Raw genomic sequence first — 27,026 nt, forward strand, 5'->3', positions numbered from 1 at the left:
TGTCACTACAAGAAGTGGTTTCATCATGCAGGTAAAGACCCCAACTTGACATTACACTTCCATTCCAACTAATAAGAATGTTGGGAGAGTCACTCAGCATTCTGAGTCAGGGAGGCAGACCTGTCTTAGCATATAAGTCATCTTCTAAGAGGGACTGTGTCTTTTTTTTTTTTTAATTCCTGCTGTTTTAACTTGGGACCAGCTGATTTGAAGGTACCTGTACTGCAATCTGAAACTGGTTAAGAGAACGAATGTATTCCATCAGCACGGCTATCACAAATTTATGAGGCATCTCCTAGGGAGAAAAAAATGTGGTTTTATAAATACCAACGAGGTGCAAAAGGGGCTGCATATAACACTTTATCCAACACCCGCCTGGTTTCCATCTTAAAATGGCCCAGTGTTCATCTTTCACTGGTTTTGCATAAATCGCTCCAGAACCACTTGTCACTGATTATGCTTTAGGCCTGAGTATTAGAAACCAAACTACCAGCTCTAGGTCCTCACCCAAGGAAACTCCAGTGATTCTAATCACATGAAGTCTCCTGCTTTCCTCAACTGCCTTGTTTTGAGCATTCTCAGTCCGGAAGAGGCGGAAAGCTGCAGCCCACCTTCTTTTCCACGAAGGCTGACAGGACATGGGTGTACACATCCGACTGGTCCAGCACCGCCTGGGTCCGCACCGGCCTCTTGAGGAGCGGGCTGCTTCGGCTCTGCCCTGCTTCCACCGCCTGAAAGAAGAAACCACAAACTATGACCTTCGGCATCTTAGAGGAAGGGTGCTGTGTACAGTTCATCCACAAGGACTGCATTCTTCGATGTGGACCCCAGGATATGAGCGGAACACACTTCTTTCTCTACTTAGATAAAATCTTTCCTGTGCTGGCTTGGGGAGGGTCTAGGAAGTCAGAATTGGTCATCTTGAAAACACTCCAATGTTCATGGTAGATGAAACGGAAAAAGCATGTGTCAAGTTTTCTCTTAAAATATATCATACTTAGCCTCTTGCAATTTTTTAACTTCCTGTCTAAGCTGCTTAATCCTGGACCACAGGCATTTGTTATCTGGCAAAAATGAAACGGCCTGCTGCATCCCTGCTTTATGAAGTCCTGATCCTACAATAAGTGAGGAGCGCCTGCATGGAGTCTCCAGGGATTTTTAGGTGGGAAGCCAGAGCACCACAAGTCCGGAATAGGAAAGCTCTGAGACCTTGACGACCTCACCTGACGTTTGAAAGCAGTTCCGGCTGGGCGCGGTGGCTCATGCCTGTAATCCCTGCACTTTGGGAGGCCAAGGCGGGTGGATCACCTGAGGTCAGGAGTTCCAGATCAGCCTGACTAATATGGAGAAACCCCGTCTCTACTTAAAAAAAAAAAAATTCAAAATTAGCCAGGCGTGGTGGCACATGCCTGTAATCCCAGCTACTCGGGGGAGGCTGAGGCAGGAGAATCACTTGAACCCAGGAGGAGGAGGTTGTGGTGAGCCAAGATCTCGCCATTGCACTCCAGCCTGGGCAACAAGAGCAAAACTCCGTCTCAAAAAAAAAAAGCAGTTCAGATCCATGCAGATTATGCAATAGCTGTGGGGTGTAGCCTGAGAACCTGCATTTCCAAGAAACTCCAGATGCTGCTCACGTGGCTGGTCATTGGCCCCCACTGCTGAGTCATGTTGTTTATGGAGCCCAGTAGACAGTGCGAGACAGCACAGAAACTGCCATTTGGGATCAGACCTGCTGATTTCCACAGGCCAGAACACCCACGGCAATAGGGTTCAAAAGGACTCAGCCATCCCTCATATCTGACAGGGTGGAAATGGACACTGTCCAGGCAACCGGCCCTCTTCAGTGCCTGTCTCAGACCTCTTACCCTTCCACGAACAGCTGAAGGGGAGTGCAGTTCCGGGGCTTTTGTTGGTTTAAAACCATGTTCAGACTAGGACTAATCAGATCCTGGAAGTGAAGTCAGTCATTCTCCTTGTCCTAAACTTTTCTTCTTTCTGGCTTCAGGAGGTATGATGTACGAGTAATACAGTGGAAATTGGTGGCGATAAGCCATGGTTACTACCTTCACTACAAACATGCCTGCTAAGTGCTAACACTGAATCGTCACTATCTCAACAGGACGCTATCTCAACAGGAAAGAAAGGTGTGGCAAACAGAAACACTTTGAATTTAATTTACTAAGTCCTCACTCTGGCAAAACAGAAAAATATACAAAATATTGCAAAGCAGAGACTGATTTTTCTCATCTATATATAACAGTAGGCCAAGGATCTACAGGCAAGATCAAACACAGATGGGGGAAAAACAAAAACAGTGAAGGTATGAAGTGAGTTGTGGCCTCCAGCTCATGGGATGCAGGGCCCCTGAATTTACTACTTCCCCACTATCCCCCACTATCGCCACCTTGCCCTATGGCAGGCAGCAAATCTCAGTGACGTTATTCTAATATATAGGAAACAATTTTGCATCATAATGACTTAGAAAATACCAGGGAGGGGGTGGGGGAGGAGGACCCTTTGTCATACTCCGTGTAACTCACCATCGCATAACTCTGCTCGGCATCCAAGTACTTTTTATACTCATGGTTGAGTTTATCAAAAACAGTGGCTATCACGGGCAGCGACGCTCTGTCTGACTCACTTAACACTGGAAAGGCACAAGGTTCACACGGATCAAACCAACTTCATGTCAGCTTCAGAATTTCCACACATTGCTATGATAAAAACTGATCTCAAAAGGTTACCAACGCAAAAGTACCTTTAAAGGACACTCCAAGAAATGCAGTACTTTAAAGACCTGATACCTAGACATCATTCGCAACCCCTTTCTGGTTACAGTTAAAAAAAAAAAAAAAAAAAAAGCTACAGCAGGCCAGGCTCAGTGGCTCATGCCTCTAATCCCAGCACTTTGGGGAGGCCGAGGCAGAAGGATCACTTAACGCTGGGAGTTTGAGACCAGCCTAGGCAACAAGGCAAGACCCCATCTCTACCAAAACAAAACAAACACCAATAGCACATATTGGTAGGGGATTCTTTTTTTCTTTTGCTTTTTTTTTTTTTTTTGAGACAGGGTATTGCTCTGTCGCCCAGGCTGGAGGTATACTGGCACAGACGGCTCACTGAAGCCTTGTCCTCCTGGCCTCAAGCAATCCTCCCTCTGCAGCCTCTGGAGTAGCTGGGGCCACAGGTGTATACAAAATCAGCTAATTTTTTTTTTTTTTTTTTTTTAATAGAGACAGGGTTTCGTCCTGTTGTCCAGGCTGGTCTCGAACACCTAGGCTCAGGCAATCCTTCTGCCTCATGCTCCCAGAGTGCTGGGATTATAAGCATGAGTCACCATGCCTGGCCTCAGTAGGGGATGCTTAAAGAAGACACATATGCAGTGACGTGGCTTGGATTTTGAAAGAGGTGTGTGTGAAGGCCAGGGGCGGTGGCCCACTCCCCTCCTGTGTGCCCACTTTCATTCAGAACCATCCCGTTTATTGTTCTTTTCTCTACAAGTATCTCTACAAGTCATCTTTCCATTTAGCAGCCTTTCCTAGGGGGTCACATAGCCACCCCTCACACAAAGAATGAGGCTATGGATTACAGACAAGGCACAACAGTCTGGCCCACATCCCGATAAAAAGTGTTGGGCAGCACAGGCCTCATACCAGAACCAGACCAAGGGGGAAGGATTCAACTTACTCTGTGAACAGACAGACAGGATGACCATCTTGCATTCTTTTCTCTGGAGGAGAAAGTCCATCAATCTTCCTTTGTCTGGTAAGAGATTTACTATGGGCTCAAGTTTCACTTGGAGGTTCCAGAGGTAACCTGGATTTTAAAGAGGCAGCAAATATAACAGTATGATGCAAACCATAACAAAAGCCCAAAAGTGGTTCCCCTAAACATCTGCAGGGCAGGTGGTGATAAATGTAGCTTTTTCTTCCTAACCAAAGCAGAGCCAAGCCATTCAAGAACATGTCTACAACAGAAGGACTGATGGCCGAACTACTGCACACTTGGCTGACTCTTTCCAAGTAACCTCTGCATTCAGGGGCACATCAGTGGTGTAGCTCCCTAGTCCTTAATGCCAAACAGGGCCTTCCCTAGACCTAGTCCCTCTTTTAATGTTTAAAATAGAAAAAGATGTCAACATGTGGCATCAACTTCAGTCCTGTGCTTTGGTTTCTCCTACAACGGCTCATTAGTTTAAAACGTAACTCCAGAGGCTCTCAATGGAACATCATTCATCCATTCATCAACCCATAAATGTACTGATCACCCACACTGCCAGCATCTGGTGTGGCCTTTCCTAATTGGAGTTCTGCAGAATGAAGTGCCACATAAAAAATCATCTGGGTGATCCCTTTTTCAGTTGTCCCAAGGCAGGTGCAGAGCAGCTGTACAGGAAAACACCAGCAAGATGCACAGGAGAGAAATGACTTCATTACATACAGTGGATGCTTCCAGCATCAGGGCTAATTCTCTCCTCAAGAATTCTCAGGAATTCCAGAGGAAAGGCTCGAAAATACACAGAGGATTAAAGAGTAACATAGGAAATTCTCTAATACCAGCCTGGCAAGGTATTAGAGACACAGGTTAGGGCAACATGGCAAGACCCTATTTCTAAAAAAAAAAAAAAAAATTATAGGCCGGCCGTGGTGGCTCACACCTGTAATCCCAGCACTTTGGGAAGCTAAGGTGGGCAGATCACGAGGTCAGGAGATGGATACCATCCTAGCCAACATGGTGAAACCCCGTACCTATTAAAAATACAAAAATTAGCTGGGTGTGGTAATGCATGCCTGTAACCCCAGCTACTGGGGAGGCTGAAGCAGGAGAATCGTTTGAACCCAGGAGTCAGAGGTTGCAGTGAGCCGAGACGGTGCCACTGCACTCCAGCCTGGTGACAAAGCAAGCTTCTGTCTCAAAATAATTATTATTATAATAAATTAACTGGGCGTGGTGGTGTGCGCCTGCAGGCCCAGCTACTCGGGAGGCTAAAGTAGGAGGATCGCCTGAGCCCAGGAGCTCAAGGCTGCCGTAAGCTGAGATAGCACTACTGCGCTCCAGGCTGGGTGACAGAGCAAGACCCTGCCTTAAAAAAATAAGATTTCTCTAATAAACAGATTACCCAGGAAGAGACAACCAATAGGCTGAGGAGGCTTCGTCAGCAAGGCCAGAAAGAGGAGCACACCTCCTGGGCTCGTGCAGAACAGAAAAGGGCACGGACACCGGAGGGAAGGTCGATGGGAGAAGCGAAGGGAGACAGGCTGGGGTGGAGTCTGGCTTTCCAGAATGGGCTTAAGCACGAGAATGGCATTCTTAGTTGTTGCTTTATTAATAGTAGTATATGTTCTTGATAAAATGCACATATAGTAGAAAACAGTATAAAGTGAAAAAAAAAAAAAATCCCATTCCCAAGGTTGAAAGGAGGGGTCATTTCTCAGAGATTCACCTTGAAAATGTCCCTGGCTACAACTGGGATCCAAAGTCAACAAGCACCATGTTCTAACATGACAACTGTCCCGCTGACCTACCTTGGCTTGCACTGATAATGATGTCAGGTTGAAAGACAATCCAGGATGAAGAATCCACATGTTATAGGAAATTCTAAACCAGGAAAAGACGAAAACAAAAGGCAAAACCAGTTTCCATTAGCACACGCCCCTGCCCCCCATGTGCTGAGTCCACGCTAAACACGGGGCCCCTGGACAGTCAGGGAAGCTGGCTGCGGGGTGGCTCCCAGAGCGTTATTCACAGCTGCCCAGAGGAGGGCTTCAGGACCACTCTGTAAGGGTGACCACTTGCCCTGTTGTGCACGGTGCCAACGCCTTAGTAAAGGATACAGAGTTTACACGGAACAGGAGACTGGCTGGTCACGGCAGCAGGACCTACAAATTGAGAAAACGTTAAGTGCGATGCAGCCAGAAAACGCTGTGAATGCTAGTACTTACGACGCAAAAGTCAGCACTTTTTAATGTCGTGACAAAATGTTCATTCAGCTGTAGTTAAGGAAGAAATGAACTGTTCCATCTCACTGATAGCACATACGGGGAGGAAGGGGGAAGGAGGTGAAAACAATCCAGGAAAATCTCACCAAGAAAAAGAAAGCACATCAAGGCTTCAATCACTGTGGTTTGGGTTTTTTTTTAAATAACCAAAGATGACTCATGATCATTTACAGATGCACATTAAGGAACTGAGAAATTTACTTGGAGGATTCAAAATCAAATACCCAGATCATCCACGGAGAATGTTTCAAATAAATGTGGCTTGTAGCTTACCACAGCTTAATTATCTTTTTTTTTTTTTTTGAGGTGGAGACTCGTTCTATCGCCCAGGTTGGAGTGCACTGATGCGATCTTGGCTCACTGCAACCTCCGCCTCCCAGGTTCAAAAGATTCTCCTTCCTCAGCCTCCCAAGTAGCTGAGATTACAGGCATGTGCCACCACACCCAGCTAACTTTTTTGTGTTCTTAGTAGAGATGGGGTTTCACCATGTTGGCCAGGCTGGTCTTGAATTCCTGACCTCAAGTGATCCATCCACCTTGGCCTCCCAAAGTCCTGGGATTATAGGTGTGAGCCACCGTGCCCGGCCTTTTTTTTTGTTTAAAGACAGATAGGGTGTTGCTCTGCTGTCCAGGCTTGAGTGCAGTAGTTGATCATAGCCCACTACAACCTCGAACTCCTTGGCTCAAGTGATCCTCCTGCCTCAGCCTTCAGAGTAGCTAGGACTAAAGGCACGTGACCACTGGAACAGAGCTGCTAACTTTTTTCTTTTCTTTTTTTTTTTTGGAAAGACAAGGTCTCTCTATGTTGCCCAGGCTGGTCTCAAAGTCCTGGGCTTAAGTGATCTGGCCACCTCAGCCTCCCGATGTGCTGGGATTATAGGCATGAGCCACTGCGCCCAGCCACTTAATTATCTAAATAATTAGCTTGATTATCCATTGCTTAGAGTAGGTCCAGGCACAGTGAGCTCGTCTGGGAAGCAGACCCCCAAAACCTCACATGGCGGGGACCCTTAGCAACCAGTTAGGCAGCCCCACAAGCTAACCATGACTCCTGGTTCTATTCCAATTACCCAGGTGCAATCAAGGCAGGTTTCAATCAGCTGGTCAGAGAAAAGGTCATTGTGAACAGACCGCCCAAAGCCAGGAAAAAGCCCAGGCAGAGAAGCTTTGGCGAAGAACACTCGCACTTTGGACCTAAGGGTCAAGGTCTGCACCGAGTGCACAGCCCTCATCTTTGTGTGGCTGACCTGACACTGTCAGGTGAGAGCTTTCGTTTCCAAGGCCCCCCAGATGATCCTAATATGTAGTCAGATTGAGACCCACTGTTCTAATAGGCCCAAAACAAAAAGAAAAAGGGTGGCTGACTCTTCCCAAAAGTGCTGGTTATATCTGTCTAAACAGGCCCATTCAATTCCTGAGCACGCCCACCCAGTGGCAGCACAGTGGGCAAGACACACAGATGCGTCAACCTGCCAGGACTCACAGCCCAGCCGGAAATGAAAGTCACTAACCTCTGAAAATGCTTTGCAGCCCAAACTACCTAGATCCCCAGACCCTCGGTGGATTCCTGACTTCCTCCTATCGATCTCTGCACTGGCTATGACTGTGACCCGGCCTCGCATCTGTTCCATTATAACCAGATGGTTAGAACCTGATGCCTCCTAACTGGTCCTGTACCACCGGAACAGAGCTAAAGGTTCTAAGCCAGGGGTGTCCAATGTTTTGGCTTCCCTGGGCCACATTAGGAAGAAGAAGAATGGTCTTAGGCCACACATAAAATACACTAACATAACTAACATAGCTGGTGAACTTAAAAGGAAATCATTTAAAAACCTCATAATGTTTTAAGACAGTTTAAGAATTTGTGTTGGGCTGCACTCAAAGCTGTCCTGGGCTGCATGTGGCCCACAGGCCATGGGTTGGACAGGCTTGTTCTAAATGTTTAGTTTTTTTCCCCAATTCACCAGCAGTTACGTTCATGCCAAGTGGGCAGCAGACACAAGACAATCACTTGGCAAAATCTCTTCTTTCAATGCTAACATTATTTACAGAGGAAAAGGAAGAAGCCTGAGAGAACACAGGAGACCAAAAGACCTAACCAAACGTCTGTTAAGAGCCAGCTCCCTCCTCCAACTGTGCCAGAAAGTAACTTAGCTTTTGGCTGATCCAGCAAGACAGGGCAGTCAGGCTGACGATGCTGCTCTTGCTAAACTTTCAGCCAGAGCCCGATTCTGAATCTCCTGGGTGAAAGGTACAAGGAAATCCTGACTGCAGGCTGGGTCAACCGCCCAGTGCTGTCTGACAAAGAATAAAATATTAGTACCAGGGTTCCAAGTGTGAGCCATCTGACTACGTCTTGTACACTGAAACCTCAGACTAGCCAACTCTGCACTCCAGTCTCCTTCAGAAGAGAGCCGGGAGAGACTGCTGGGAGGGACAGGCACAGCAGACAGACCCTGTGGGAACGCAGTGAGAAGGCGGCCATCTGCAAGGAGGCCTGCAAGCAGGGAGGCCCCAGAAGAAAGCAAACCCGCAGACATCTTGAACTTCCAGCCACCAGAACTGTGAGAAAATAAAGTTCTATTTAAGGAAAAAAAAAGAGAGAGAGAGAGTGTTGAATATTCTTTCAGTTCTGTGTTAAAATCAATTACACTGGGAAAAGGCAAAATTAAGCAAATAAATGACTTTCCCTTTTCCTGAATTCCTGGCCTCCACTCTTCTGACTTCCCAACCCCACCTCTCCAGGCAGGAGGAGGACTGATTTGGGTAAGCCTAAGAGCCACAGCCAAAGCACTTACTGTGACTGTCAGTCCCAAAGAATGCAATATTCATCATCACTGTCACACGGAATGTGAGGAAGAGAAAAGTGATCCCAGGCTAAAGTAACAAGCATACAGCCAAAGTTAATTTCAGCATTACAGAGCTCAGGCAAACAGAAAACATTATGGACGTATTCAGTATTAAAACATCTTTCACCATCAATGAGTAATCAAAACTATCCATTCTACAGCTCAGGTAAGATAAATTATTTCCTCCCAAGGGAGATTCATCTATCTTAGAAAATGCTTTTTTCACAACATAATTTTAGCTTATATGATCAGTAGTAGTTGCATTTTTTAAAAAACTAGAACAGGCTGGTCACGGTGGCTCACACTTGTAATCCTAGCACTTTGGGAGACTGAGGCAGGTGGATCATCTGAGGTCAGGAGTTCAAGACTAGTCTAGCCAACATGGTGAAACCCCATCTCTATCAAAAATTTAAAAATTTGGGCCAGGCGTGGTGGCTCATGCCTGTAATCCCGGCACTTTGAGAGGCCAAGGCGGGCAGATCACTTGAGACCAGAAGTTCAAGACCAGCCTGGCCAACATGGTGAAACCCCATCTCTACTAAAAATACAAAAAAGTTAGCTGGGCGTGGTGGCGCATGCCTGTAATCCCAGCTACTTGGGAGGCTGAGGCAGGAGAATCACTTGAACCTTATCTCCTCTCACAAGTATTTAAGCAACTGAATACTTGGTTCAATTGCTTGAATACTTCACAACCTTGAATCTTGTGAGAGGCAGAGGTTGCAGTGAGCCAAGATCAAGCCACTGCACTCCAGCCTGGGCAACAGATTGAGGCTCGGTCAAAAAAATAAATTTAAAAAAATATAAAAATTAGCTGGGCACAGTGGCGCATACCTGTAATCCCAGCTACTTGGGAGGCTGAGGCAGGATAATCACTTGAACCCAGGGGGTGGAGGTTGTAGTGAGCCAGGATCACGCCACTACATACCAGCCTGGGCGACTGAGTCAGACTCCCTCTTAAAACAACAAAACTGGAACAAATGGCCCCTGGCAAAATCAGACAGATCCGGGAATCTCTGTTTACTCTTCACTCCACTTTTAATGTGACTCCCAAAGATCATGGTGAGAACACAGCCACGTGGTAAAACGGCAGCACTGACTCCTCTACAGAACCCGTTACCTGCGATGGGGATCTGATAGGGCTGGATCGATCGCGCGGGAAGCACCGGGTGGTGGAAGGTAACGAAGCCATCAAACTCTCCCCGTAACTTGATATCAAATATTACCGACGTCTACGGGGGGAGAAAACAAGACTGAGGCCAAAATGAATCAGAGTTTGCCCAGTCCCTTTCATTCCATCCCATCTTGCTGTTTAAATCAGTTTAAAAGCCTGTGTTTGCATCTCCTCCCTATAGGCTAGTTCTTACTTGAGGAATTTGTCATTAACATTACAACTCTCTTTTAATATCTTTATCTCCTCTCACAAGTATTTCCTGCATTTATGACATGCTACCTTTGACAAGCTCAAAGTGACCTAAGCAGATCTCTGTCATTTCCACTGGAAACATCTTCACGTGTCAGAGAGTTAGCGTCACCACCCTCTGGGAGGGTAGAGGAGGGAAGTGGCTTCTTTATACCAGAGGCCCAGCCCACAGGACCCATTCTAGTTGTCCTGGTCCACACGGCCTCAAAACCATTATCCCCTAGCACTATCATCCATGCTCACAATTGCAATAGAGTTCATGTACTCGTGGAATGGAGCGGATTCCCACCTCCTTCCAAGGTCAAATCTCAAGTGTTACTTTCTGAAACAGTTTTCAATTATCTTTAATCAATTGACACACTTTTTTCTAAACTACTTAACTCATTTCCATCTGGAAGACGAAAACTCTTAGCATAAAAAATAAAAATGCACTTTCTAATCTTACTCAGACATTTTGCCAATTTTCTTTTCTTTTTTTTTTTTTCCCCGGAGACAGGATCTTGCTCCATCACCCAGGCTGGGTGCAGGGGCACAATCTCAACTCACTGACGCCCCGACCTCCCAGGCTCACGCCATCCTCCAGCCTTAGCCCCACAAGTAGCTGGGACTATAGGCATGCGCTACCACACCCGGCTAAGTTTTTTATTTTTTATATAGGTGGGGTTTTGCCATGTTGCCCAGGCTGCTCTCAAGCTCCTGGGCTCAACCAGTCTGTCCGCCTTGGCCTCCCAAAGTGCTGGGATTACAGGCGTGATCCACTGCACCCAGCCGCCAATTTTCACAAGGCTTTTAAGCAACCTTAACTTTGGTAGAAACGCAGACAGCTTGTACCTCTGTGTCCTGATGATGCACGACTACCAGGTTGTCCACCACGTTCAGGGCAAACTTTCCCGTCCTATTTAACTTCAATATGTGCATCTTTTTACAGGCACCTTCTCTGTCGGATAGAAAGCAAAAAATAGATCAACAAGCTGCAACTCACATTTTAAAATCACAGAGAGAGGGGAAAGAAAGCATGAAACCTACCGTGGCAGATGATAGAGGACCACCTCCGCTCCTGTGCTGTTGGAGGTCCGAGAATGATGCCTCAAGAAGAGAACATACAGCTGCCCGTATCTAATTAGGGAACAAAGAGACAAAAATCACATCTGGCCATTCAAAATTCCTTTGCTCTAAATGGCATCACAGTTAAGTAAATTATGAGATATTCACTTAATGGAATATTTTGCTGCCAACAAAAATGTTTACAAAGAAACATGCAGTTACTCAAAGCGTATTATAAAGTTTAAGTGGAAAAGAGAACACACACTAAATACAGCTTGATCATAATCTTTTAAAAGAAAACCCCAAACCGAAGCATAGAGTCTAAAATGATTAGAAAGAAACACGTTAATAGTTATACTTGAGTGATATGCTAATAAGTTCATTTTCTTCTCTGTTTTCCAAGTTTTGTATAATGAATGTATATTCCTTAATAACAGAAAAATATAATCATTTTTTTCATTTTTCAGAGACAGGGTCTCCCTCTGTCACGTGCAACCACAGTTCACTGCAACCTCCAACTCCTAGGCTTCGGTGATCTCACCTCAGCCTCCCCAGTAGCTAGGACTATATGCACATGCCACCGTGCCTGGCTAATTTTTAAATATTTTTGTAGAAACAGGGTCTCACTATGTTGTCCAGGCTGGTCTTGAACTCCTGGCCTCAAGGCACTCCTCCTGCCTTGGCCTCCCCAGTCACTGGTATTACAGGCGTGCGCCACCATGCTCAGCCTCTTCTATTTAAGTGCCATCTAATAAGTATTGCTGTGAACAGTTCCTGAATGCATATTCTAGTCCAGTGGTAAACTCTGTGCTGGGCCTGCCCAGGGACAAGGAGACCAAGGTGGGAGGGAACAGGTCCCCACCTCCACTTCAGCCAGGACTGCTCTCGCTTTATCTATTGTCCAAACAGGAATGCTGGTTGGGCACGGTGGCTCATGCCTATAAACCCAGCACTTTGGGAGGCCGAGGCGGGAGGATCACCTGAGCCCAGGAGTTCAAGGTCAGCCTGGGCAACATGGTGAAACTCCATCTCTTCAGAAAATATAAAAATTATCCAGATGTGGTGGCATGCACCTGTAGTCCCAGGTACTCGGGAGACTGTGGCAGGACAATCACTTGAACCTAGGAGGCGGAGGCTGCAGTGAGCCGAGATCGTAACACTGCACTCCAGCCTGGGCAACAGAGTGAGACTCTCCAAAAAAAATTTAAAAATAAACAGGAAAGCCACAGAAGAGTACCAAAAAAAAAAAAAAAAAGAAGAAGAAATAAAGAAAAGAACATTATACTACCAAAAAGTTTGAAAGTTTAGGGTTTTTATTAATCTCTACTGTGTGTTTAAAATTTTCATTACAAATTTAAAAACTGAGATATCCACTTTTTCAAATGAAAATATACCTTCGTACTGCCGGGCGCAGTGGCTCACGCCTGTAATCCCAACACTTTGGGAGGCTGAGGCAGGCAGATCACCAGGTTAAGAGACTGAGACCATCCTGGCTAACATGGTGAAACCCTGTCTCTACTAAAAATACAAAAATTAGTTGGGCATGGTGGCACGTGGCTGTAGTCTCAGCTACTCGGGAGGCTGAGGCAGGAGAATTGCTTGAACCTGGGAGGCAGAGGTTGCAGTGAGCCAAGATCATACCACTGCACTCCAGCCTGGCAACAGAGCAAGACTCCATCTTAAAAAAAAAAACAGAAAAAGAAAATATACCTCCATATATAAGTAATTGAGTTCCATGTTTGTTACATAAAAATCTTAATGTATTTTCTTATTTAGAACGATTATTAACTTAGCTTTAAAAAAAAAAAAAAATTGGCCAGGCACAGTGGCTCACACCTGTAATCCCAGCACTTTGGGAGGCCAAGGCAGGTGGATCACTTGAGGTCAGGAGTTCAAGACCAGCCCGGTCAACATGGTGAAACCCTGTCTCTACCAAAAATACAAAGATTAGCCAGGCGAGGTGACATATACTTGTAATCCCAGCTACTTGGGAGGCTGAAGCAGAAGAATCACTTGAGCCTGGGAGGCGGAGGCTGCAGTGAGCCGACATTGCACCACTGCACTCCAGCCTAGGTGACAGAACAAGATTCTGTCTTGAAAAAAAAAAAAAGAAGAAATTATAAAACAAAAACACTAAGAAATAAATTGGTTCAAAGTTCTTGTTTTATCAGGCTAGAAAGGTAAAGGAATTCCTTAGCATCACAAAGCTGATAAAAATCAAAGAGGAATGCCAAAAACACTGCAGGTTTTCTATGTTCAGAGGATCTAGACACTGAACACCCAGGACAAGGCGAGTCCTCCTTATGTGTTCTAGGGGTCAGGGCATCATGTGGCGCTTGTGCCACACTCCTTCTATGGTTTATATTACTGAAAGCAATCGCAGGATGGAGTTCTCTCTGACACAGACATACACGGTGGCCATTGCGATGTCTCTTTCGGAAAGGCTGGGTTTAGTTGACTTAGGTGCAGCTGGTAATTCAATCTCAAACTTGGGCAGCTTTGACATAGTGCCAGCCTGTTTAGGGGGAAAAAAGTTTTAGGAAAAACTTATTAAACCCTTTTGATGTTTCACCATTCCCTACGTAAAACCAACAAGGATAAACATAGACTTTGGATCCTTTCCACCGTCCCCCTTGTCCCCTCACGGCCTATCTGCCCAACATAAAATGAATGGCTCCATGAGCTGACGGGTACAGAGTGCCCTCTAGTGGTCAGAGCGTGACATTACGGCTGGAGGAACGTGTCCCTAACGTGCCCGACACATTAGGATGCTACAGCAACAGGGGACAACTGGGGAAATGTGGTTTTTTCAGGGGAGGCTTCCTCTTACCCTAAAGTGAAAAGGCTGCAGGACATTCTCCAGGACCGTGGTAGACAGCAAGATCACGGCGCTCTCGGGGCAGTACATGTACCAATTCACATTGAGATTGTGGCTCTTCAAGAGTTTCAGGCTCCGTTTCTCTGGTAATACCTGAAGCAGAGTTTAAGAACCAGGATCTTCATTTAAAAAACAGCAAACTAATCCCAGCACTTTGGGAGGCCGAGGTGGGCAGATCACCTGAGGTCAGGAACTCTAAACCAGCCTGGACAAAATGGTGAAACCCCGTATCTACTAAAAATACAAAAATCAGCCGGACGTGGTGGCACATGCCTGTAATCCCAGCTACTCGGGAGGCGGAGGCACAAGAATTGCTTGAATGAACCTGGGAGGCGGAGGTTGCAATGAGTCAAGATTGCACCATCACACTCCAGCGTGAATGACAGAGCAAGACTCAGTCTCAATAAATAAATAAATCAATAACAGCAAACTGTCAGAAGATTCTTACAGTGCACTCTGAGAATAAAAAGCAGAAGAAACCCACTAAGTGAAATGAACATTCTTACTTGTACTTATTACAGCTGCTACTTCACCAGCCCTGTGCTTGGTGCTTTACATGCTTGGGCATGTGGAGCACATGGATACACCTAAGAGCAATTTACAACAAAATTCTCCTCATCCAGGAAATGACCAAAAGAAACTGACACCTCCAGGGCCCCATGTATTAACTCGGCCACCTCCCAGGCCATGGCAGATCTGCCTTCTACTTGGCCTCCATCTCGACTCCAGTCTACACTGGGCCTGGGAGGAGCTCCCTTCTTCTAGCAGATGTGTTCAGAAGACTGCATACAAATGCGGTCCTTTATAATCCAGGCACATTTTAAATGTACCGTAAATATTCTGCTATTACGGAACGCTGTATAGAGCCCCCAAGACATAAATGCTCATGGTACACTGCACTGAAGAACTGCTGTGCAAGTCAGAGGCAGGAGCCAGAAGCTTCTTAATAACTATAATAACTAGGATGCGCTAGAGTCTTCTTTCTTTTTAACTTTTTCTTGAAGACCTGAAGCCATCTAGGTAACCTTAAGGTATACTTTCCCACTGCAGAGAACAGAAAGACTTTTGAATGATTACCATAGGGAACTCCTCCATAAAGCAAGCCACCCTTCCCATGCAATCACATGTACAAAATTCTATTTCTGTGTGTATGGAATTTGTCTAAAGTTTGTTTAAAGTTCTCCTATTGGTCATTACAATTTTTTTTGGGCGGGGGGGGGAATGGAGTTAGTTCTTGCTGCCCAGGCTGGAGTGCAATGGCAAAGTCTCGGCTCACTGCAACCTCCGCCTCCCAGGTTCAAGGGATTCTCCTGCCTCAGCCTCCCAAGTAGCTGGGATTACAGGCGCCCGCCACCACACCCAGCTAATTTTTGTATTTTATTTTGAGACAGTAGAGACAACGCTTAGTAGAAATGGGGTTTAATAGAGACGGGGCTTTACCATGGTGGCCAGGCTGGTCTCGAACTCCTGACCTCAGGTGATCGCCCATCTTGGCCTCCCAAAGTGCTAGGATTACAGGCATGAGCCACCGCGCCCAGCCAGTCATTACTAAGATTTCGATGATGGCCTTACACCATGGCATTAACGCACAGGTGTATTTTCTCTATCTATACATTCTAAATTATATTGCTTTCATTAGGTCAATAAAATCAAAACCTGAAAGAACTCTTAACACCCTCTGAATTAGTTCCACTTAGAGATCTCAGAAGCATGCTCAATAGGTCAGGAAGCTGGAACAGATGAAAAGAAGCAGGCAGGTACATCAAAGGACACGATCCACAGAGTGGAAAGGTGACCTCCGGATTCGGAGAAAATACTTGCAAATTGTATCTCTAAGAAGGTGTTACTATCAGAATATATAAAGAACTATAATTCAACAAATAATAATTTGATTTTTAAAATAGGCACAATGACCCAAATTAGTCATTTCTCCAAAGATGATACACAAAGTGGCCAACACACACACAAGTGCTCAACATCACTAATCAACAAAGAGCACAAATCAAAACCACAGTTAAGATGGCTCTTATTAAAAAAAAAAAAAAAAAAAAACCCAGCAAGCGTTGGTGAGGATATGGAGAAATTGGGACCCTTGTACACTTGGAGGGATTGCAAAATGGTGTAACTGCTATGGAAAACAGTATAGCAGTTCCCTACAACATTAAGAAACAGAACTACCATCTGCTCCAGCAGTCTCACTCTGGGTATAAATCTAAAAGACCTGAAAACAGGATCTTGAAGAGGTATCTGCATACCTGTACTGAAAGCAGCACTATTCACAATGGCCAAGAGGTGGACACAACCCAAATGTCCCTCAACAGATGAACGGATAAGCAAAATGTGGTGTATACACTCAATGCGATACTCTCAGTCTTAAAAAGGAAACCCTATCACGTGCTATGGCATAGGGGAACCTTTAGGACATTATGGTAGATGAAATAAGCCAGTCACAAAGGGACAAATACTGTATAATTTCACTTACATGAAGCATAAAAGGTAATCAAATTCGGCCGGACACAGTGGCTCATGCCTGTAATCCCAGCACTTTGGAAGGCTGAGGTGAGTGGATCACCTGAAGTCAGGAGTTCAAGACCAGCTTGGCCAACAGGGTGAAATCCCATCTCTACCAAAAATACAAAAATTAGCCAGGCGTGGTGGCACACACCTGTAATCACAGCTATTAGGGAGGCTGAGACGGGAGAATCGCCTGAACCCAGGAGGCAGAGGTTGCAATGAGCTGAGATCACGCCACTGCATTCCAGCCTGGGCGACAGAGCGAGACTCCATCTCAAAAAAAAAAAGGAGTCAAATTCATAGAAACAGAAAGTAAAACAGAGATTGCTGGGGCAGCAAGGAAGGGATAAAGGGGAGTTGGTTACTGGATACAGTTTTGGTTTCACAAGATGAAAAAAGTTCTGCAGCTATTTCATAACAAACAATGTGAATGAATATACTTAACACTACTGAACTGAACACTTAAAAACAGTTAAGATGATAAATGTTATATGTTTTTTACCACAGTAAAAAAAATTTTGGCCACACACAGTGGCTCGTGCCCATAAATCCCAGCACCTGGGACGCCAAGGCAGGAGAATGGCTTGAGCCTAGGAGTTCAAGACCAGTCTAGGCAACATGGCAAGACCTCATCTCTACAAAAAAAAAAAAAAAAAAAAAAAAAAAAAAAAAATTAGTTGCGCGTGCTGGCACACACCTGTAGTTCCAGCTACTCGGGAAGCTGAGGTGGGAGGACTACGTGTGGCCAGGAGGTCGAGGCTGCAGTGAGCCGTGATTGTGCCACTGTACTCCAGCCTGGGTGACAGAGATCCTGTCTCAAAATAATTATCACAAAATAAAAAAACTTTAAGAGGCAGTTAGCAAAATACAAATGGACAATATACAAATGAAAAGATGCTTACTTCCCTAGTAATGTAAAATGCAAATTAAAATGTCTTTCAGCCAGGCGTGGTGGCTCACGCCTGTAATCCCAGCACTTTAGGGGGCCGAGATAGGTGGATTATTTAAGGCCAAGGGTTCAAGAACAGCCCGGCCAACGTGGTGAAACCCCACCCCTACTAAAAATACAAAAATTAGCCAGGCATGGTGGTGGGCACCTGTAGACCCAGCTACTTGGGAGGCTGAGACAGGAGAATTGCTTGAACCCAAGAGGTGGAGGAGCCGAGATAGTGCCACTGCATTCCAGCCTGGGCGACAGAGACTGTCTCAAAAAAAAAGAAAAAAGAAAAGTCTGCCTCTCAGGTTGACAAATGTCTATGGACTGATAATATCCAGTTCTCCTAAAGGTATGAAAAGCAGAAGTTCCCATATTGCTAGTGAAAATGCACATATCTAAAAGAAATTTGGTGATACCGGTTCAGCTTTTCAGATGTTCATATCTATACTGCAACTCTCCCTCTAACATAAAGAAGTGTGTACAAGAATGTTACTGAAGGGTTATTTGTAATCACAAAAAAATGGAAAACCAGCCAATGTCCAACAACAAAAAATTGGTTAAGCTGCAGCCCATCCATACAGTGGAATACTACCCAGTCAGAATAAAATACAGAATGATGTCCAAGATACACTTTGGAAAGGAAAAAAAAAAAGCTAGCTGCAAAAGTTTATATACAACATTCCCCTTTTTGTTAAAAAGAAGTTTGTATGTATTTATTTTTAAAAATGGAGGAATATGCACCAAACTGTTCATAATAATTATTTATTGGGATTATAGGGAACGTTTGCTTTCCATATTATGTATCTTGCAATGTTTGAATGTTGTTTTAAGTTTTAGGTTCGGGAATAGACGTGAAGGTTTGTTACACAGGTAAACTCATGTCACGAGGGTTTGTGGTACAGATTATGTCATCACCCAGGTATTAAGTCCAGTCCCCAATAGTTATCTTTTCTGCTCCTCTCCCTCCTCCCACCCTCCCCTGCTCAAGTAGACCCCCGTGTTTGTTGTTTCCTTCTTTGCATTCAAAACTTATCATTTAGCTACCACTTAGAAGTGAGAACATGTGGTTTTGGTTTTCTGTTCCTGTGTTAATTTGCTAAGGATGATGGCCTCTATCTCCACCCATGTTCCCACAAAAGACATGATCTTGTTCATTTTTATGGCTGCACAGTATTCCATGGTATATATGTACCACATTTTCTTTATCCAATCTGTCACTGATGGGCATTTAGGTTGATTCTATGTGTTTGCTACTGTGAACAGTGCTTCAGTGAACATTCACGTGCATGTGCCTTTACGGTAGAATAATTTACATTCCTCTGCATATACACCCAGTAATGGGGCTGCTAGGTCAAACGGTAGTTCTGCTTTTAGCTCTTTGAGGAATCGCCATACTGTTTTCCACAAAGGTTGAACTAATTTACACTCCCAGCAACAGTGCATAAGGGTTCCCTTTTCTCCACAACCTTGCCAACATCTGTTATTCTTTGACTTTTTTATAATAGCTATGCTGACTAGTGTGAGATAGTATCTCATTGTGGTTTTGATTTGCATTTCTCTAATGATCAGTGATGTTGAGCTTTTTTATGTTTGTTGCTCGCATGTATGTCTTCTTTTAAAAAGTGTCTGCTCATGTTCTTTGCCCACTTTTTTTTGAGATGGAGTCTTGCTCTGTTGCCCAGGCTGGAGTGCAGTGGCACCATCTCAGCTCACTGCAACCTCCGCTTCCCAGGTTCAAGCAATTCTCTGGCCTCAGCCTCCCTAGCAGCTGGGATTACAGGTACCTGCCACCACACCTGGCTAATTTTTGTATTTTTCATAGAGATGGGGTTTCGTCATGTTTGCCACACTGGCCTCGAACTCCTGACCTCAGGTGATCTGCACGCCTTGGCCTCCCAAAGTGCTGGGATTACAGGTGTGAGCCACTGCGCCTGACCTTTGCCCACTTTTTAATGAAGATTTTTTGTTTGTTTGTTTGAGATGGGGTCTCACTATCATCCAGGCTGGAGTACAGTGGTGTGATCTTGGCTCACTGCAACCTCTGCCTCCTGGGCTCAAGCAGTCCTCCCATTTCAGCCTCCCAAGTAGCTGGGACTACAGGCGCACCCCACCACACCTGACTAACATTTTGTATTTTTTATAGAGATGGGATTTCATCATGTTGGCCTGGCTGGTCTCACACTCCTGGACTCAAGCCATCCGCCCACCTTGGCCTTCCAAACAGCTGGAATTACAGGCATGGGCCACCAAGCCCCACCCCCCGCTTTCTTTTTTTAAGGTACTACTTGCAATTAGAAAAAAAAAAAACAATAAAATCCCCAGCGAGAGACTAAAGCTGAGTGCTGCAGCTCATGCCTGAAATCCTGGCACTTTGGGAGGCCAAGGCAGGAGTCGAGGTTAGGAACTTGACACCAGCCTGGGTAACATAGCAAGACTTCATCTCCACAAAAAAATTTAAAAATTAGCCAGGGCCGGGCGCGGTGGCTCACGCCTGTAATCGCAGCACTCTGGGAGGCCGAGGCGGGCAGATCACCTGAGGTCAGGAGTTCGAGACCAGCCTCAACATGGTGAAACCCCGTCTCTACTAAAAATACAAAATTAGCCAGGCATGGTAGCGCACGCCTGTAATCGCAGCTACTCACGAGGCTGAGGCAGGAGAATCACTTGAACCTGGGAGGTGGAAGTTGTGGTGAGCTGAGATCATGCCATCGCACTCCAGCCTGGGCAGTAACAGCAAAACTCCATCTCAAAAAAATAAATAAAATAAAATAAAATAAAATAATAAAAATAAAAATTAGCCAGGCATGATGGTACATGCATGTAGTCCTACCTACTCAGGAGGCTGAGGCAGGAGGATTGCTTGAGCCCAGGAGTTTGAGATTACAGTGAGCCACGATGATGCCACTGCACTGCAGCCTGGGCAACAGAGCAAGATTCCATCTCTAAAAAATGCTAAAAAAAAAAAAAAAAATTCTCTTCAGTACTGAATTCAAAAGGCTGCCAGAATGCTATCACTGAACTTTTACCAACAAACATAAATGATAAACATAATACCTGGTAAAATTCGATTCCTTGATCTGTTATGAAGACAATTTCAGTAGAACTAGTCCAGCAGAATCCTAGAATGTTGGCATTCTTAGTCTAAGAAAAAATTTTTTAAAAACATTTTTAATTAATAAGAAAAAATATATATAACTGTTCAAAAGCTTAACAATCTCTGCAGTTTGTCCTTCTTTAATGAAAGTTCCTCGGAAAGTTTACTAATTAACAAAACAAATTTTATTGGAAATACTGTTCCCTGATTTTTGCCCGTAACTCTTCATTCAAGAACCTGAATCCTAAACAGAACAGGGGAAGTGTGTGTTTTGTAGAAAGGCAACCAACCAGAGCTCATAGACAGCAGCTTCTACCTGCAGGAAGCACCTTACTGCCGACATTCTTAGTCACCCATGTTACAAAGACTGTTATTACAAATGTACAAAGGCCTAAGGGTCTTTAGCGAGTGTTGACCAAAGTGGGCTGAGGACCCTGAGACACACGCCCTACTCGCTCAAGGGCAGACAGGGCTGAGCAGGACTAGGCTGAGGGCCTCCTCACACGGGGCCACCGCAGGGCAGGGGGACAGTGGTGGGGACGCACCTCTCCTCATTGAATAGTCCACCCTGAACTCCACTGAGCAAAACAGCCCCAAAGATGCAGAAAGCCCTACCCCAACCACTAGCAGCCTCTGTCAGCGCCCAGGGTGCCACACTGCCACTTTTAGCTCAGCTCCCTCTAGCCTAGTTTACGACACCCAGCAAATCTCATTAATGTGGATTAGAATCAACACCTGGGGGAAGCAAGAAAGAAAGGACAAGACAAAGACAACAAATTGAGGAAAGGAAACTTCAGGAAAGAGAAAAAGAAACTCCTCACCAGAAACCTCCGCTCCATGTGGCTGTGAGGGATCCCAGGGCCCAGACCCAGATGTGCTGTCGGCCCAGTGAGGAGAAAAAGGGCAAGACAGACGACAGCCCCCAAGGGCTGGCACCACTGGGTGTTCACCACGCGTCATCCATTGAACCCTCCCCGCTCCAAAGGAACAAGCTTTCAAACTCAGAAAACTGTTCAGTGTCACAAAGCAAACACCCCGCCTGACTCCAGTTTTGGAATCAACATGAGGGACGGTCTGACTTCAAGTCTGGGCTCCCTGTGGCCCCGATGCCCCCCGCTCTCCACAACATCACCCAGCTCAACACCACTGATGCCAGCCGCTGAGAAAGGGCCTGGGGTCATACCTTGCACTCCTGTGTGTATTCCAGCTGGGAATTATCAGGGATAAAATTACAAAAATCCTGAAAGGAAAAACACACACATACACACAAATTTGGATTAGGCAGCATACTGCCAACCTATGTTGGCATACTACAAGAAAAAGATAAATATTAACTTAAAAAGTGACCAGAAAATAACTGAAGACAACCCAAACACAGGAAAGATAAAAAGACCAATTCGGATCATCTGTCTCAACAGCAGCAGGCTTACGATTCAGTTTTTTTTTTTTAAGTTAATACAAATATTCAGTTACAGTTTAGTAACTCCTTTCCAAATTCATTCCTCAAGCAGCTGATGTCAGAGAAATGTGTTGCTGCACTTACTAAGAGGCTTCCCCAAGACTTTAACACTTAAAACTGATGGAAGAAACCACGAGAGGATCCTGCCTGTTTGGAACAGCCTTCCCTCTACTCTACAAACAGCAATGGCGAACATTTACAAGGGCTAAAGTGCTTGCAGGCAGTTTCGACTTGGAATATCTGCTCCTATCAGATCTAGCACTCAGAAATGAGAGATGAGAAGGCTAATTCACAAAGTAGCCAAAAATATACCTCACACAGTCTATGCTGCTAGCTATCAAGCAATACAAAAGACACACAAAGTTCCAAATTACTTTTTAACAATTTTTAAGGGAGGCTGAGGTGGGAGAATCACTTGAGCCTGAGAGATCGAGGCTGCAGTGAGCCGAGATCACATCACGGCACTCCAGCCTGGGCAACAAAGGAAGACTGGCTCAAAAAAAATGTTTAATGTAATTTAAAAATCAAACTAAGGTCATTTTTTTTAACCCACTCGAATGTCTTTTTCGTTTTTGAAGGCTCTAATACAATGCAACATAACTACACCTTTCACAACAGTAAGATAATAAGTTTCCTTTAACACTGAAAATTTGCAATTCCTTCTCTTCCAAATGCATTTCTAATGCCCTTTAATGCTATATTTTAAAGATAAGTCTTACCACAGTCTTTGATGTCCTCTGAACAGCCAATATCTTATTTTCTAAGGAAAACTTAATGCACTTCACTTCTCCTTTGTCATCCATTCTTTAAGAAGAAAGAATGTGTTAGTAGTTAAATAATCTAATTCTAGCTACTATCATTTATTGAAAAGGCAAAAGACACAACCTATATTCAGGAGGCAGCAAATTCTAGTCTAAAATTAAAGTTATGTTTCGGAAGCCATCGGTAGGACCTCTTTCAAACTACCAAATCCAACTGGAAACAACTTGCTGGGAAAACAAGTGATTGAAGAATTGAGATCACACACACATATCACCTGAGAATTGTTCGCAACATAAATAACTATAGACCCGCACAGGAGCCTTCTCCATGACTGCTGTTTCTCTCTCACAGCAAAGCTTCTGGAAAGAACTATTTACTTGTGCATCTCACAGCGCATTCATTATGCAAACCTGCGATGCACCAGATGGCTCCACTAAAGTGTCTCATGACCGCCTCAGACAAGTTAAAAAGTGAACTCAGCTGGGCACAGTGGCCTACACCTGTAATCCCAGCACTATGAGAGGATGGAGGAGGATCACAGGAGTTCAAGACCTGCCTCTATTCAAATACATACTTTTTTAAATTAAAAATTCATTTTAAAAAAGCAAACTCAAGGGATGGATTACAGAGGGGCTCAAGGAAACTTTTCAGGGTCTGAATATGTTCGTTGCCTTGACTATGGTGATGGTTTCATGGGTATATACATGTCAAAACTCACATATTGTATAATATTAAGTGTGTACAGTTTATTGTGTGCCAACTATGTCTCAATAAAGCTGCTTTTAAATTTTTTTTTTTTTTTGCAATGGAGTCGCCCAGGCTACAATGCAGTGGCACGATCTCAGCTCACTGCAACCTCTGCCTCTCAGGTTCACGTGATTCTCCTGCCTCAGCGTCCTGAGTAGCTGGGATTTCAGGTTCGCACCACCACACCCGGCTAATTTTTGTATTTTTGGTAGAGATGGGGTGTCACCATGTTGGCCAGGCTGGTCTCGAACTCCTGATCTCAAGTGATCCACCCACCTTGGCCTCCCAAAGTGCTGGCATTACAGATGTGAGCCACCGTGCCCAGTCTAAAAACTCTTTTTAAATTCAGTACCTTCCCCCCTCCAAACTTCTCAGCGTCCTCAATCTAGATTATCATGGGCTCACTCTTGTTTTCCACACCCAACCAACCCCCGAGTCTTACCAGAGACCCATCTTCCTAAGTATCCCTTGACTGCCTATGCAGTGCCACTCTACATCGCCAGAGCTCCGCTCTTCACCACACCTGGCTCGGCTGACTGCTACTCTCCATGGTATCCCTAACTCTGACAGGCTCCCAACTAAGCCAGCCTCGTGCTGTGAACAGCATGATCTTTCCAAACACTGACACGATCATGCCACACGCCACCTGACATGTCAATAAGATAAAGCTCTAACTCCATAGGAGAATACGTAAGTTTCAAGCTGACCCCTGCCAGTGGCCACACCACCACCATTTCCCTTCCCTGTAGACACACCCTGTGTAACCTTCAGTTACATAGACCTGGAGTTCCCCAAAACACCATGCTCAAACCCCATCCACACTTTAAAACCCCATCCATACTTTAAAAAACTTTGCTTAGGCCAGGTGCAGTAGCTCATGCCTGTAATCCTAGCACTGTGGGAGCCCAAGGTGGATCGCTTGAGGTCAGGAGTTTGAAACCAGCCTGGCCAACGTGGTGAAACCCCATCTCTACTAAAAATACAAAAAAATTAGCCAGGCGTGGTGGTGGGCACCTGTAATCCCAGCTACTTGGGAGGCTGAAGCAGGAGAATCGCCTGAACCTGGGAGGCAGAGGTTGCAGTCAGCCAAGATCTCACCAATGCACTCCAGCTGGGCACAGAAGGAGGCGCCCTCTCTCAAAAAAAAAAAAAAAAAAAAAAAAAAAAAAAAAAAAAAAAAAGACAGTTTCTCATTAACACAGGCCAACAGTAAAATTAAGTCACTACTGAACTGAGGGCCTACATTAAACTTTCACCTTCTGTAAGCACCAGCGTTAACGTGGCAAGATAGCTTATCATCCAAATCGAGCCACTTCTGAAAGTGAAAGGGGCTGTTCAACAGTGCAAACTGTGACCATGCAGTCACCTTAAGTAGCAGTCATGATTTTCTTATATTACTACATGAGAAACAATGAATCTCCTTCACCTGCTACTCTGGAAATACCTGGGCTAAAGAAACGAAGGCCCTCCTCTGTCAACAAACCGGAAATGGGCACATCTTCACGCTGACTTGTTAATTTCCAGTGCCAGGAAGTGGGTGCCCACTTTTGAAGTATTTGGCTCCCAAATGAAATGCTCCAGATATTCCACTCTGACAAGAGGTGCTAGTAAGTGCCACTAAGACCCTCCCTACAGACAGGGATTCCATGTGCGCACACACACTTCAGGCCTCTTAGGGCAGGCCAAATGACTAAATTATAAAAAACCTTTTGAATTAGAAAAACGCCATTCTGTTTACATGATAAAATGATCTTAAAGTGTCTTTGACGTTACCTAAATGAGATGGGATTCCTATCATCTGGGCCTTTAACTACCACACCAGTAGCTCCACCAGATCGAACAGCAAAAACCTGAGAGGCAAAAGCAGCAAGGTTAATAGCCTGAACTCTGAAAGGATCTAAACTCATAAGCCGACCCGCAAGCGATTATTTCTGTTATACACTACCCTGGGTTCAACTAAAGTAACACATATCAAGGTACAGATGTTTGGCTGCTCATGTGAATTTTAAAAACCAAGAGCAGAGAGCGAAAAGGATGCCACTCCAAGTGTGGCCCACTGTGCCACACTGGGTCGGGTCCCCGAGGCTCCAAGTTCTAAGGCCGGTTCGCGCATCAGCACCGCTGATGCGCTTGAAGTAGCCTTTTCCCCCTTTACAAAATTTCAAGGAAGATAAAAATTTCGAGGTCTAAAACCTTGACTGAGAGTGTAACTAATGACAAAGACAACAAAAGAAGCCTAGAAAAGACGGGCGAGCCAACAGTTGAGACACTGGCCACGAGGCCACTGCGTCCGCGCAGCTGGTTCGGGGGTCCAGCCCCGGGGTCACCTGCGAGGACACCTGGCCGCGGCTGAGCCCACCCAACAGGGAAGAAGCGTGCGCCGCCTCCCGCGCTGGGACAGGACAGGACCGGACAGGAGGGGACGCTCAGGCCTGGTCGCGCGAGACCGGCCTTGGTGCGCCCACGACCCCGGCAGGGCCGCGCGGGGGAGGAAGGCGCGGGCCGCCGGACCTGCTTGTTGGCCTCATCGAAGAAGACGCAGTTGACAGGGTTCGCCTTCTCGAACTGCACCGGCCGCTCGCACAGCTCCAGGTAGTAGTCCTCCTCGCCCATGGCGGGCGCCGCGACCGCGGTGGGGGCCCCGAGGGCGGCAGCCAGCGTGGAGCGGGGCTTGCGGTGGAACCCGGCCCGAACTGTAGTGGTGGCTGCGGCTGCGACTGCTGCTCTGGGCCCGGCGCGGACGCCGCTTCCTGGTGCCACGCCCCCACCCCGCCCACCACGTGACCTGCGGTCCTCTGCGCTTAAACGGGCAGCGTCTGGCTGCGGTGGGGCCCATCGGCCGTAACCACGCCCCACCCGGTGCTGGAGGCTCCTCCCCTCTCCCCGAGGGCGGGAGGAACGCGGCGGCATGACCCGGAAGCCCGTGTGGTTCCCCGCGAACCGAGGGCGGCGGGGCCGCCAACCCTACCCTGCTGCAGGTTCCTGCGCGCGGCTCGGTCGCCCCTGCCCCGGCCTGTCCCCTGGCGTAGGACCGTTCCCGGTCTAGGAAAGGCTCCTCCTTGCTTTCGGGAGGATTTCCCAAGCGCCTCCTGCGCCAGAGTTCCAGCCTTTGGGAGCTTCGTCAGGAAGAAGGGGCTGAAGGCTCGCTGAGCAGGTGCAGGGGCGCCAGAGACCGTCTCCAACCGCCTCAGCGCTTCTGCGGGCTCTTCCGCTGGAGCCAGAAACCGAATTGACAAGAGAAAAGCATACACACTTTATAAGTTTTTCATGGGGACCTTGAAAAGAGAGTGAGGTGTGAAGAAGTGGCCAAAGCAAGATGCTTT

The 27,026-nt window shown here is 45.9% G+C and overlaps 1 protein-coding gene across 8 annotated transcripts in view; it reads right to left on the reverse strand.

The window, feature by feature from the left end:
* Nucleotides 1–26,735, reverse strand: part of RMC1 (regulator of MON1-CCZ1) — a 28,596-nt gene extending 1,861 nt beyond the window's left edge. For 2 of the 8 annotated variants that reach the window (XM_050767996.1, XM_050767999.1), the window contains exons 1-16: nucleotides 26,215–26,475; nucleotides 25,477–25,553; nucleotides 22,914–22,998; nucleotides 21,919–21,975; nucleotides 20,696–20,782; nucleotides 14,143–14,283; nucleotides 13,724–13,827; nucleotides 11,295–11,384; nucleotides 11,100–11,205; nucleotides 9,966–10,077; nucleotides 5,835–5,879; nucleotides 5,526–5,579; nucleotides 3,688–3,816; nucleotides 2,541–2,647; nucleotides 612–731; nucleotides 218–295 (exon numbers count right to left, since the gene is read on the reverse strand). In XM_050767996.1, the coding sequence (XP_050623953.1) occupies nucleotides 218–295; nucleotides 612–731; nucleotides 2,541–2,647; nucleotides 3,688–3,816; nucleotides 5,526–5,579; nucleotides 5,835–5,879; nucleotides 9,966–10,077; nucleotides 11,100–11,205; nucleotides 11,295–11,384; nucleotides 13,724–13,827; nucleotides 14,143–14,283; nucleotides 20,696–20,782; nucleotides 21,919–21,975; nucleotides 22,914–22,998; nucleotides 25,477–25,553; nucleotides 26,215–26,316 (1,494 nt within the window). In that variant the 5' untranslated portion in view covers nucleotides 26,317–26,475. Of the gene's footprint in view, nucleotides 1–217; nucleotides 296–611; nucleotides 732–2,540; nucleotides 2,648–3,687; nucleotides 3,817–5,525; nucleotides 5,580–5,834; nucleotides 5,880–9,965; nucleotides 10,078–11,099; nucleotides 11,206–11,294; nucleotides 11,385–13,723; nucleotides 13,828–14,142; nucleotides 14,284–20,283; nucleotides 20,387–20,695; nucleotides 20,783–21,556; nucleotides 21,864–21,918; nucleotides 21,976–22,913; nucleotides 22,999–25,476; nucleotides 25,554–26,214; nucleotides 26,476–26,671 lie in introns of those variants that run through there. The other 6 variants (XM_050767997.1, XM_050768003.1, XM_050768000.1 and 3 more) reach the window with 6 other exon arrangements.
* Between the last annotated feature and the right edge of the window lie 291 nt (nucleotides 26,736–27,026).

This window comes from Macaca thibetana, chromosome 18, assembly GCF_024542745.1.
Source record: "Macaca thibetana thibetana isolate TM-01 chromosome 18, ASM2454274v1, whole genome shotgun sequence".
Taxonomy (NCBI): Eukaryota; Metazoa; Chordata; class Mammalia; order Primates; family Cercopithecidae; genus Macaca; species Macaca thibetana.